General features: G+C 42.9%; 1 protein-coding gene across 1 annotated transcript in view; it reads left to right on the plus strand.

The window, feature by feature from the left end:
- Window positions 1-14,483, plus strand: part of LOC147697160 (ATP-binding cassette sub-family C member 5-like) — a 2,119,944-nt gene that overhangs the window by 1,064,981 nt on the left and 1,040,480 nt on the right. The window contains exon 11 of the mRNA XM_086934231.1: window positions 11,527-11,598. Within this exon, the coding sequence (XP_086790357.1) occupies window positions 11,527-11,598 (72 nt within the window). The remainder of the gene's footprint in view (window positions 1-11,526; window positions 11,599-14,483) is intronic.

The raw sequence follows: 14,483 nt of genomic DNA on the forward strand, positions 1-14,483 counted from the left end.
TGCAAGAGGTAGGGATTGACACGTCTGTCTTTGGTGCACATTCGACCATAAGTGCTGTGGCATCTAAGATTTTTTTTGGGGGGGGGAGCACGCCTGGAGGACATCTTGAACGCAGCTGCCTGGTCTTCAGAACCTACGTTTAAGACGGTCTATTTCAAGTCATTATGACTACACTGGCAGTAAATAAGCTTTGAATGAGCTTATTCCTCGCCTCCGGTCCTGACATAGAATATAACATTTCATATCTGTCATAATGAAAAGTTTCGATTCTATTAAGGACACGGAGGCGAGAATTATTTCCACGCGTATCAATATATCTTATGTACCCTCCCTTGTAAGGTCTGAAAAACAGATGGAGTTTTGGAATGCGTATGGTATAAGTATGTTAACGTTTATGGTCTGTGGATGATTAAGTCCTGTGTTAATGTTGTATAGCTTAGTGTTTTCATTGCATCAATGATTGTCACTAATTTGATTATATTTACATTGGTATTACTGGCATGAGTTACAGGATTGTTCATCCTTTTCAATGAATGAGGCCTCCAAGCAAGAATGAGTAAAACATGGATTGAACTCGCAAGTTGTGAGCCATCTGTCGTACAAAGAAAGAGGAATCTTAAACAGTGTTGATGGACTATAATTAATGGACTGTTTACTGATTGGTTATATAGTTTCTTCCTTTCCCTTAAGGCTCATGGGAAAGGTAATTTTGTACTGATATAAGCAGCTGTGATAATAAAAGTGGAGAAAGATGAGCATAATCATCGCCTCTGTGTCCTTAATAGAAGTGAAACTTTCCGTTGCGACAGCTAGGAAATGTTATATTCGCTCTGCATCGTGAGCCCAATAGTTGCATAGAGCGGTGATGCCTTGTCCTTCTTGTTAATGAATTTGTGAATGCAAGCTGAACAAGGTACAATTGTACCAAGTACTACCTAAGGTATTTGGTTGGCATTGAGGTGTCATTCATATGTTTATGCAAAAGCTGGAATATCTGTTTGCTAAGAGGAACTTACTTTGCTTCCCATACTATTAGATGACTTTTTTCTTAGAGGATGTCTGATCATAAATAGTGTATCTCCATTATCAACTATCTGTATAGGTGATATTTGTTTAGACATTTCCAGGTACATTAGAAAGTTACCCCCTGAATCCTTCAACAGGACTTTTGGAAAACAGTCAAGTCTTAAAAAAGACAATAGGGTAAGATATTTTGAAGATTTCAACCCATGTACCTGGAATATGCAGACCTTCTTCTCAGTCTTCCTACCTCCAGGCACACCGCCTGGCTGCTCCTCAACTTGTAATTTCCAATACATAAACTGTGTGCCTCTAGCCTGGATGTCAGCGTCTTCCGCGTTGTAATCAGCGCTGCTCTCCAGTCCTTTCTCCCCCTGCGATTCGAGTGCTGTGCTGGCTCTGCCTCTCTCGACCCGGAAGCCTGTCACCACCAATGCTGTTCCGGTTTTCCGAAAGAGACGCGCCGCGTAGCACCAAAATCCCCGCTGCAACTCAAAGTCCACGCCCGGAGCCATAGATTGGGTCTAGTCCAGTGAGACCATTTTTCTTTGGAATCGAACTCCAAACGCTCGACAAAAAAAAAAAGTCAAAATGAAGCTATAATTATTGCGGTGTCTATAGTAGCCCGCACACATGCATCTTCATACGTTTTCCGTGGTGATATTACTCTCTCTCCTCTCTCAGGCTCAGGCGATCGCGCGACCGGCGTCAGCCCGCGGCCATGTTTCCTCCGCACCATCACCAGTCCCACCACTACTCCAAAAGGCAACAGAGGCCAACGGTGGGAGGGGAGAAAGGGTGAGTCTGAAAAATATCCCCCCAACTGTACTCTTACCTGAGTCGCCAATAGTGGAGGCGGGAACTGAAAGAATAGCTAAAACCATTATGGAAAACAGACCCAAAAATCGTTATCAGCTTTGGTCACTCCCAGAGAGTAAGAAAAAGGGAAAAGGAGGTAGGGGAGGTGGAAGTAGGGAACAGGCATTTAAAGAGGCTGCAGTAGTAATCTCCTCTAAGATGAAGGTGTTAAAGACAGGAGTGAAGCCAAGACTCTGTGGTCCAAAAGGGGAGCGTGTGCCTGCCAAACCCACCCCGTTGCTAAGATCCTATTTTAAAATTATGGAGCAGGTTGAAATTTCCCAGGAAAAGCGTGGGTAAGTCTCAGAACATCCAACTCCCCCTGGAAAACCGATTTACTCCTTTAGTAGGACTTACTCAGGGCGAGGAGTTACAAGCTGAAAGTGTGAGTTCAGAGACAGCTTCTATTCTGAGTCCGGAGTCGTGTGCTAGCCCTACCCCAACTTGTATTACCGAGCCATCCCAAGGAAGTACAAATTTGGGAGGGGTGGAGAACCCCAATCAAAGCGATAGCAGCATATGTATCAGCGGTAGTCAAACTTATATGGAAAAGATGTTCTTAAGTTTGCGTCAAGATATTTAAACAAAATTCTAAATATTGGAGTCCAACCAAAAGGGGATACGAGCAAATGTGAGACACTTGAGGAGATGCTCGATGACCTTGCAAAGCGCACTGGAGTTCTAGAGGAGGAGGATAAGGTTTTATCGGCAGCAGTTACTGGTAACTCTAAGCATATTGAGTTACTAAAAAAACAGAATAGAATGCTGCAAGATGACTTGGAAAGGTTGGATACCCAAGCTCGACGCAATAATTTGAGATTCCTCTAAATTTCTGAGGGGCCGATAAAGGAGATGTCAAGGCCTTTATATGTGGCCTACTGAGGGAGGAAGTTTTGAAGGACAGGCCTGAAATTGACTGGGAGAAAGAGATCCAGAGGGCCCACAGGGACCCATGTATGTTGAATCCTGACCGGAAGACCCCTAGAAAAAGTTTGATTAATTTTTTGACTTTCGCTGTAAAAGAGTTAGTGCTGAAACGGACTTTGAGTCAAGATGGGTTCCCCTATCAAATTAGGTCAGACCTTGGGAAAAGGACAGCCCAGAGGCAGTGGGAACTGGTTTCCAGAATGTCTGAATTGAGAAGTAAGGGAGCCCAGGTCCAGGTAAAATTCCCAGCCATGTTAAAAATAATGTGGCAAAACAAAATGCACAACATAAGCAACCCAGAGGAAGTCGATATATTTATATCACAGATGGAATGAGAAGATATAGGATATATGGAATATATAGGATATAAGTTTCTGTTAAAAGGGTTTGAGTTTTCAATTTAGTAGCTTAACACATTAAGAACTGGTACAGAGAGGCTGTTTTCTGTATTATATCTTGTTTTTTCCCCCTCTCTTTTCTGTGTGAGAAGGGGGAATCGCAAAGGGCGGAATGCATTGCTCAAGATCTGGAGAGGGGGTTTCCCGGGGGAGGGGGGAACAGGGGGCACGGGTGTGGGGAGCAATGGGGGAAAATCAAAAAAATAGTCCTCATTGGTTTTCTTAAAGGGGTGGAGATAAGATCAGAAATGGTCATTAGTCGGAATGAATCTGTATTGGATAACAACTGGGATTACAGATTTTTAGCATGGATAAGTTAAAAGTAGTAAGAACACAAAGGAACCACTTACTGGTTCCCACTGCAGCGACAACCTATTTTAATGAATTTAATGAATCAAATTCGTACTCAATTCTTTGTTTTTTCACAGTTATATCCACTAATCTTCATCTAGTTTATTCTTCAATCCATTATACTCATAGCCATATTTTCTCTTTCACTCTTGACTTTCCAAAAAACGCAGGAGATTCACTGTTTCCACATGCCATAGATTTTATTGGAAACCCAATGCATTTCGGGAAGGACCCTTCTTCAGGGGTTTCCCGACATGTAAAACATTTTCTTTTAATCTATCATTTTCACGTTAGGGAACTGCTCTCCCCTCTCTCTCCTCTCGTGAACAAGAAAAAACCATCAGCCAAACATAAAACATAATGAGTACAACGCACGAGTGTATATTGGTCAAAATTGGAGGTGCTTAATAGGTGTGCGTCTCACCTACACTGTTTTTGATAAGTTAAAAGTAGTTCATTTTTTAACATGGAATGTTAACGGGTTATGGTCCAGGAGGAAAATATCTCGGGTTTTGGATACTCTTAAACAAAGTCCAGCCCAAATCATATTACAGCAGAAAATGCACTTAGAAAGAAGTGAATGCATGCAATGTTTTAAAAAATGCAGATGGGTTCAAGAGGTTGTTAGCTCAGATCAGAGGGGGAGCACAAGAGGAGTTGCCATCTTAATTAAGAGTAACAATGAAATATGATTACTCAAATATGAAACGGACTTCTCAGGTATATGGTCAGTGGCAACTCTTATAGTACAAAATAGGCCTCTGATTTGTGCAGTATATTTTGGGCCAAATAATAATAATCCAGAAGCATTAGCAAAACTGGAAACTTATCTATTAGAAACTACTGCATGTATTGTGTTGGGAAGTGATTTTAATCTAGTTATGGGCAAAGGGCGTGTTAGGACTTCAAAAGCAAAGTACAACAACCCACCTAGATCATTTTCCAGATTGAAAAGCATGATGAGGGAGTTCAATTTAATCGATATTTGGCGTACTAAGATGAAGGAAGTCAGAGAGTTTACTTTTTACATTAAAAAATACAGACACCACTCCTGTATTGATTATTTTTAATTTGATCAAAATATATGTGGAGACGTTATTGGGGTAATGCATATTCCTACAATAGTGTCAGATCATTCGCCAGTCCTTTTGTCTTTGACGGTGCAGCAAAAGGAGGGGCAGGGAGGATGGACATTGGACAGGACAATATTATTAGATGAGGAGGTGGTTCCATACTTGAGACAAATTGGTGTTTTTCTTTCAAGTAAACAATGGTTCGGTGACAAATCAAACCTATAGGGATACCTATAAGGCCTACCTGAGGGGGGCTTGAGATCTATAAGTGCAGGCAAGAGACGGGTGGAAAAACAAGAGAACGAGGATAAAATTTAAGAGATCAAGGTAAAGGAAAGGGAACTCCAGAGGGCCTCGATGGAAGATACAGATAGAGTGCAGGTCTTGAGTAAGGAGTTAGAGAGGTTACAGGCAGACTTCCCAGGGTAGATTGATTAGAAAGTTTTGGATAGATGGAAAACCAGTAAGCTCCAACATTTCGCCTATGGAGAGAAGTGTAGCGCTTTATTAGCTTGGAATGCTAAGGCCGATAGAACTAGAAATGCAATTCAAGAACTAACTAGTAGGACCACTGGGGATGCATTACATACTAATGATGACATAGGTTTGTTTAATAAAATTTATATGGGAGGACACATGCTCCGAGGTCCTGGTCAGAGGCTACAGTTACTTTGATTTTAAAACCTAACAAAGACCCACTGAGAATTGATTCATACAGACCGATCTCCCTATTAAACACAGACTACAAGATCTTCTCCGGAATTATCACTGCTCAGATTGCCAAGGTTATAAAACAGGTTATCCACCCCAATCGAAGAGGTTTTATACCTGCGAGGCAACTCATCGAATTAACATTTCAGTTGATAGGGGTGGTAGATATTGCTGTGACTCTGAATATCCCTCTCACTATAGTGGCGGTCGATGTGGCCAAAGCTTTTGACCAGGTACATTAGAAGTATTTATGGGAGTCCTTACGGAGCTTCGGATTTCCTCAGAATATGGTCACGGCGGTGCAAAACTTGTATTATGGCCCTAGCCAGGGTGTTGGTGAATGGGGAACTGTCTGATTGGTTTGAAATGTTTAGGGGAAAAAGACAGGGCTGTCCTCTTTCTCCGCTTCTTTTTAACATATACATAGAGCCATTGGCGAACCTAATAAGAAAAGACAGCACTTTCCTCCCTTTTCGATCTAATGATTTCAAAGTTAAATTGGCATTATATGCCAATGATATGATGTTATACACAAGCACTCGCTGGAAGCAATCCCTAATTTGATGAGAAAGGCAGAAATATTTGGCCAGATATCTGGGTATAAAGTAAATGTTGATAAAACTGAAATAATGGAGTGGAATCAGGACCCATAGAGTCAGGGGGTTAAAACACACATAAGCTACCTAGGAGTTTTAATCACACAGAAGAAAACCAGTCAGGAAGTGATAGGATTAATGGTAAAATAGGCGAATCTCCCCCTAAACATCTATGGTAGGATCAATTTAATAAAAAGGATTATTCTCCCGAAAGTCACTTTCCTATTCAACTCCATTCCGTTAACATTTAAGAAATAACACATAGCCAAACTTCAGGGGAAAATAGGGAGTTTTATTTGGTCATCAAAAGGACCCAGGATATCCTGGAAGAAATTGAGGAGAAGACTTGAGTTGGGAGGTTTGGCACTCCCAGATTCGCTTGCATATTGTTATGCATTTCACTTTAAAAATGTGAGTATGCTGGCAAATAAGATAGATAAGTCATCTATCGGCTCACTTTTCGAGGCCATGCTGGACGATATCCCACAAAGTCAATGGCCCTTTCTTTTTAAATTTGGAGACCCCAAGTTTTTTAAGAAAGTCAGACTGAAGGTCCTGAAGGCTGCACTGAATACCTGGATGTATGTCAGGAAAACACTGAGAGTTCCATACTTTTCGTCTTAAGCTCCCATATGGGATTCTCCAGGCACCCCAGAGTGCCTGAGTGATCAACTTAGCCTGCCCCAGAAAGCAGGGGGTATTCTTTATTGGACGGATCTTAAGGAGGGTGTTGATATAATAAGTTGGGAGGTTATGAACAACCTGTCAAATGGACGGCTAACGAGGTTTAAATACTACCAATTGCGTTCTTGGTGGACGACACAAGACTGGGTGGAGGAAGAGGAGACCAAATTTAGCCAGGTGTTTAGAACTGACCAGTGGAAAAAAGAAATGGCATTTTGGCATTGGGCTTTCTTGGAAGCAGATACAAAATTTGAAGGTGATATCATAAAATTATGGGTTCTGGAGTTTGGGGAGAGCAGTGTAAAGTAATTGTGGTGTGAATCATATCGTATCCTACGATCAGCTGTCAAACCAGCATCACTTAAGCGCAACCAGCTATTCACCACCTATAGAGTGTATTGGTCACCTGCTAAGCTGTCTAAATTTACTAACAACATATATACTTGCCCAAGATGTAAACTGATAGCGGCAGACGATATTCATTTATTTATGCTTTGTCCAAGAATATCATCATACTGGAACTCTGTTTGTGATTTTTCAGGGGATACAATCGGGACACGGATTTCAGTAAATTCTCGCCTTTTTTTTTTTGGGATTAAACTCCGAAGCGAAAGTTCAGCTCTCAGTCAGTAACATAAAGTTTGTGTTCTATGTTATCCTTTTGGCAAGACGGGAGATCTGTAGACTTTGGAAATCAGAAAGTTTTCCTTGTTTTTCTGAGTGCCTTAGAAATGTCATATATACGAGTGAGTCGGATATGGCTTGTGACACTACAAGTGAAAAGAAAATTTGGGCTCCGTTGGTAAAGTGGAGAGAAAAGACAATGTGAGTCCTATGATTAAGCCAATCTTGCTGTCAGCTACAGTCTCTCCTTTGGGCGGTTCCAGAGTAGTAAGGAGACGGAAGCGGACACAGCTATTTACTTGTGGGTTACTACGTCTGTCTGTCTCATGGGTTATCGTATCGGACAAGCTCCCTGGGTAAGACACAGATGGATTAGAGTACACCCTGACAAGAGTATTGGCAGAATGAGGACAAAAAAAAAGATATTTTGATGATTTACGGCTCTCCTATCCCACAAGATTTCAGCAGTTTTTCTAGTATTTTCATTCAAATTTCTTTTAAACTTTTTGCTTATTGAGGATGTCCTGGGTATCAATAGGAAACTAGAGAGACCTAGCTACAGAAAACTGGGTTGTAAATGTCCTCCTGAAACATTGAATCTCTTGTTGTTGACCACAGGACACTTGAAGATGGTTTACAGGATTTTTAAACCTGAAATATTTAGTGTGGCATTTACCCAGATGTTTTGCCTTCACCCCCTAACTTTGCTAAACTCGTTTTATTTTTTGCCATTAGGACTCTGCGTACTTTACCCCTGCTAACCAGTGCTATAGTGCTTGTGATTTATTTAAAACATGGTAAAATAGGTCTTCAATGTTTAATTGGCACATTTAATATACTTGTAAGTCCCTAGTAACTGCTACTACCTTTACTCAGGGCTTTTAAATTAAATTATATTAGTGAGCAGCAGCACTCATTGTGCCATTCACTGAAGTAGCACTGTAAAGCCTATCTCAGGCCTGGCACTGCAGTCCGTGACGCAGATTTAAACTGACATTTCAATATGGCAAAATAAACATTTTGTCAAGCCAAAACCTTTCTTTTTTTAATACTTATAAGGCACACGTAAGGTAGGTCCTAAAGGCTTGTAGGGCAGGGTGCCTGGTATTTAAAATTGGGACATGTTGGTTTAAGATTTACATGTCCTGGCAGTGAAAAACTCCTAAAGTAAATTTACACTGTTGTAAGGCTATTCCTCCCATAGACTAACACTGGATTGCCTTGTTACATTTATTAAGTGCTAACTTCAAATTGAGAGCAGATAGAGAAATTATGTTTGCATTCAAATTAATTGTAAATTAAAATCCTTTGTAATGGTAAAGTCAGATATTAAGGTAAAGTTTTGAAAAATAAATTTTAGCAAGTTGGGATTTTCCTCACCGAACCATGTTTTTCGATATGCCAGTCTCCTGGGTCACAAGGCTGTGAATGACTCTTCATTTGTGGGTTGTGTATTGCTTCCAGAAAGTGAAACAAATATAAACCTAGGTGTGAGGGGAGAGGGTCTACCTGATACGATGGCTGGGGAGGAGCTGTCCCTTGTCCTGATTATAAATTGGTCTTTCTGCCAGTGTCCTGGGTCACATGATTGTGAATGACTTTCCTGTTGTGGGTTGTGTATTTCTTCCAGACATTGAGACAAAGCGGGAGCTGGTCTTTCTGACAGGATGGGTGAGAAGTTGTTGAACCCTGCCTGATTACACTTCCCAGTACTTGTCTGCAGCACATTCAAAGGAAACAGACAACAGCCTTACCTGTGCCTTTGTAACACTAGATAGTTTGGAACCAGGACAAGGGGAAGGAAAAGAACTGGCCTGAACCAGTTTTAAGGGTGGGCCAGGGAATTCCCCCCACACAAAGACTAGCACAAGGTTAAAATAATGGGACCTTCGGAACCTCTTATCAAACACTCCTGGACCTGTGGAAGAGTCAGAAGAAGGACTGCCCTGATGTCTGAAGAAGAGGGACTGCCCTGCTGTCTGAGGAAGAGCCACTGCCCTGTTGACCGAAGGAGGACATTTTTACCTGCTTGACTTGAACCCATGTTGCCCAGAGTGACTCCATGGGTCAGTTGGTAAACCCCCTGGGTGAGCTATACTGACACAACAAGCTTTCAGAGGCCTCTTTGCAATTGCCCATCTTACCAGCACCAACTGGACCTGTTTGAGTCCTGCTGCTGGCCTTTTTCTGGAGTCCTGATCCCTTAGGGGTGTCCCCCAGGTTCTAGACCCTTGGCTGGAATTAATGTGTAGTCCTCTAGAAGAAAAGGGGAAGATACAGAAGCTTTAGGCTCCTCACATCAGTAAAGTGACCTCTGCGCTCTGGGAATCAACCACCTACAATGACCACCAACGCAAAGCTCCAGCGGAACCTTCTTTTGCAGCCTAGAGCAACCGTCCACGAGGATCAATCAACGGAAAGCTTCAGCGATGACCGGTCTTTTGCAACTACCATCTGCCACGCTCAACCTGCTCCTTGCGCCAACATCCTCCTCCCTGCAGCACCCGCCAATGTGAAAGGCACCCTTCGTGTAGGACTTGTGAAGGTAGCCCTTCAATGAGACTAACCTAGTAACTGAATCCAACCCATGCTCTGTAGTGGTTGGCTTCAACTTGTGACTTTCCCCTTGTCCAGCATGTACAGATAACTGCAAGTGTCTTCGGTTGTTCGTATTAGATTTTTTCATTTTGGTGTCATTTTATTTATTAAAATGCAATTTAATGTGCTAAATTGGTGTATGTTCTCGTGTTATTTTTTCACTTTATTGCTGTTTGCAATGCTGCATAAATACACACATTTCCTCTTATTTAAGTCTGATTGCCTTTGTCCCCCACCTCAACTAATAACCCATTTCTTACATTAGTGAATGCCAAATCAATTGGATTCACCCTGGACACCAACCTCTCTCTCAAGGAACACATTGCCAAAAATCCAGGACGGCCTCATATCAACTCTCTTTTTTAAAGAAAGTCAAACCATTCTTCCAGAACGTAGTTTCAGAACTCATTTTCAAGCCCTTGTGCACTTGCATCTGGATGGTGATGGTAATGCCCTACTCCACAGCCTCCCAGATTGCAAGTTGGCACCCCTTAGGTGTATCCTACATGGTGCAACACATCTCATCTAGGGCTTGTAGAAATACAATCACATCAGCCCTTTCCTAATGGAACGCCAATATTCCTCTTGCCAACCCACACCATCTTAAAAAAAAGCATAATTTACAAAGGAATGACAACCTGCACCCCAAAATACCCTGCAGCCAAGCTCACCACCTATCCTGGTTATCAATACCTGTAGCCAGGACTCCAACTGACTGCAGACTAAGAAGTGTAAAATTTTTAAACAAAACAAGAGGCCGTTTCCATCTATGCACCCATGAACTGGAACTACACCCCGTATCCATCAGAACCACCCCAACACTGTTCCATTTTCGAAAAGAGTTGAAGACTCCCCTCTTCACAGAACAATACATCCTAATGTATTAACCTAACACAATTCAGCTTCCTCGCCTATCACTGGCTGACTATGAGCTTGCCTTTGACCATGTACAGCCAAATGCCACTGCCATTTGGCTAGATGTGCACTATAGAAATAACATATTTATACATAGTTCAAGTGTACAGATGCACCCACAGGGGCTCTTCAGTAAGTCACTCCAAACAGAACGCAGTCAAATGGGCGACGGAACACACTTATTTTCTCCCTTTTGCATTATAGTAATATGACATAATGAACACTCTACTATGTGTCAATGATTTAAAATTACTGTAATTCTGAACTGCGTCTACCATAATGCATCAGGGAGAACTGATGCTGTTATATCAAGCAGTGTGCACCCTTCTCCCTTGATTGTTGGGCTCCTCTTGGAGCTATTCATCTGATGAGCCTGTGGCATACATCTGTTTACTGGAGTGGCACTTAAACCTGAGAAACACCAAGCAGCATTTCAAGTACCTTCAAACTAAATTGTTACTCTCGATAACACATTGCAAACACTACTTCGTATGACTAATATCAAAGGACTGTAATGCATCAGAGCATATTGGTGTTGTTATGCAAACAGTGTGATTGCAATTTGTATGAAGTTGGGTTGTTAGCCATTTAAAAAGAAAATTAACAAATCTGCATTAAACTTTGAACATTGAAATCGTGCAGATACTATATGGCAACAGGTGTGCCTAATTCTGTCACTGGTGTACATTTTTTTATTTCATAAGCAGCAACAGTTAAGAATGATTGTACGTTTATTCAATTGACTCACTGTACGCTTTTTTATATACCTAGGGAAAATTGATTGGAATTTGCGGAAGTGTAGGAAGTGGAAAAAGCTCTTTAATCCTAGCTATATTGGGCCAGGTAAGAAATATTTCTTTATGCAAACATAATTTTACACTTTATTAAGGATTGCGTTCATAACTATATGAATAGATTGATACATCTATCACTTTGTGGATACCGCTCATTTCCTAACTTTTTAATCTGAGCATGGTAATAGAAGATATCTGATGGATAACTTTTTAATAGCATGGTATACAAACATCAAGGGGTTCTTATGACAGAATGTACCACTATGCCAAAGCCTGGGTGGTTATAAATGTCACTGGACATTTCAGGTTCACATCACTAATACCATTTATTATTTTATATTTGATAGTAAATTTTAAAGTGTTTTAGCTTTCCTGGTGGTTGAAAAGGATAATTTACATGTATTATATAATTAGCATGAACTATCACTTTTGACAACTCTTTTCTTTGTGCAACTGCAGTGAATAAACCAGTAAGATTCTAGAAGTTGTGCTTCCTTTAGCTCACTTGTTCGTAATTTTATGCTCTCACCAGTTAATAGGTAAAGATGGTAAAGATGTGAGGTTACTCTCTGAAAAAAATAAGAACATTCATTGAATAGAGTAAAATGTATTATTTTTGTTATCACTGTATACATGTTTTTTTTCAGAACAAACTTTTTATTGTTTTCTTAAGAGAGATTGCAAGTAAACCACAGTACTCAGAACACCAGAGGGGCTGTGAGCATATAATCAAAATGCACAGAGTAGCAATCAATACAGTAGTCAAAAAGAAGCATAATTACTATAATTCTCCCACCCCCATACCCCGTATTAACCCCCCCCCCGACCCCGCCCTAGCCCCTTGCACGATGTCCTCACAGGTCCAAGAAATATAATCATTATGAAACTGGTAATGCATACTTTCCCTCACCCCGGTTCTCAAAGCATCTGTTCAGTATCTACATCCCGCTGTGCTGGCGGCTCCAGCCACAATCCCCTGTACTCCGCCCATCTCTTCCATATTTTGTAGTGCTTCCTGGGGCAACCTCCTGCCTCAAACACTGGACGCTCCAGTCCCATACAGTAATCTAATCCCTTTTTCCACACTCCCACCTGGGGGGCCCTAGGGTCCTTCCAGGCGCGGGCCACATCCCTCTTGGCCACGGTGAGGCCGAGGAGCAGGAAGTGTCGTTTATAGATGTTGCCACCCACTTGTTCCATTACATGGAGAAGGCCCAGCTGCGATGTACGGGGGAGCTTCCAGCCCAATACTTCATCTAAGCAGTCCTAAACACTTGTCTACAATCTCTCCAGTGCTCCACAAGACCATACTGTATGTAGGAAGGTGCCCACCTCTCGACCACATCTCAGACATTCGGGGGACACAATCAAACCCGCTCGCCACAGTCTCTCTCTAGTGTAGTAAGCTATATGTAGATATTTAAATTGGATGAATCGTAATCGTACGGCAACTGCCGCACCCCTAGGAGCAGTGAGAGCCTCCCTCCAATCTTCTTCTTCCAGCTCTCCCACATCTCCCTCCCATGTGGTCCGCAGTTTGTCAAGAGAGGAGGAACAATGTGTAACCAACGATTGATAGATGCAGGATATTTTCTTTTCCTCCAATTCTCCCATGAATAACTTAGCTTCCACAGGGCTGAACTCAGGTAAGGAATCTAGTCCCTCCAGGGCAGGGGAGATGGCATGTCGGAACTACAAGTAATTAAAGAACTGGGTTTGGGGCATATTAAATTCGTCCCTCAGTTCTTGGAATGATTTTAGGGTTGTGCCGTTCATTACATGGGGGTACAAAAGGGGGTGGTGATGGACGGAGCATCTGAATCAATCAAACACTCACACCCAGTCAAAAGATCTGGGTTTAATCCATGGCCCAGCACCGAGATCCCTATTGCGTCAAAGCCGCAGAACCCCTGCAAGGACGCCAGAGACGGTAAGCGACCATTCTGACACAACGGGGTCTCCTCAGTCAGCCTGTTCCACCATCCCATGCGGTGAAGCGCCCATCGCCAGATCTGAAAGACCACCTGTGTGACCACCGGAAGCCTCCTCCTCTTCCCAGCCGAGTACAATAATGTATGTAGGGTGTCCGGCTCCATCAAATACCTCTCCAAGGTGTAAGCCGGGTCGCCCCGATCCCCATACCACCACTCATTCAATACCAACAAGTGAGACGCCTGATAATAGGACAGGACATCCGAAGATGTTAAGCCGCCGCAATATGTGGAGAGGAAACAGGTACGGAGCGCCACTCTCACTGCACCCCCGGTCCAGAGAAACTGGCCTAGCGCCGAATTAACCTGGCGAAACCACTGCAGCAATATAGGGTAGGGGCGGTTCTGTAGTTGATACAGTAAATGAGGGAGGGCCACCATCTTGAAAATGACCGAGCGGCCATAGAAATTCAAGGGCATATGGGACCATGTTTTCATGTCCGACCGAACCCGGTCCCAGACAGGAATGACATTGCGCTCCCACGAGACTCCAGGTATGTCCGTCAGGAACACCCCAAGATACTTAAGGCCTCCGGTCGCCCCCTGTAGAGCCGATGCCCAGGTACCCAGCTCCGTACCGTCCCCCAGAGTCCACAGTGTGGGTTTCCGCACATTTAGATGGAGCCCCGATACCTCCCCAAACACCCGCATAATTTCAAGGACCCTCGGTCCTGACCTATTGAGGTCCGTGAGGAAGAAAAGCACGTCATCAGCGTAGAGCGCGATCCTTGCCGATGGCCCGGCCTCCCATTCGAAGCCCCTCATCTGCGTGTCTATGCGCACCCACGCCGCCAAAGGTTCCATGGCAAGGGTGAACAGGTACGGCGAGCGGGAACACCCCTGTCGGGTGCCCAGTCCGATAGGAAAGGCGCCGGATACAGCCCCAGCCACTCTCACAGACGCCGTCAAGCCAGTATACATTTTTTTCAAAGAACAAGGGAGA

Source organism: Lissotriton vulgaris, chromosome 8 (genome assembly GCF_964263255.1).
Source record: "Lissotriton vulgaris chromosome 8, aLisVul1.2, whole genome shotgun sequence".
NCBI lineage: Eukaryota > Metazoa > Chordata > Amphibia > Caudata > Salamandridae > Lissotriton > Lissotriton vulgaris.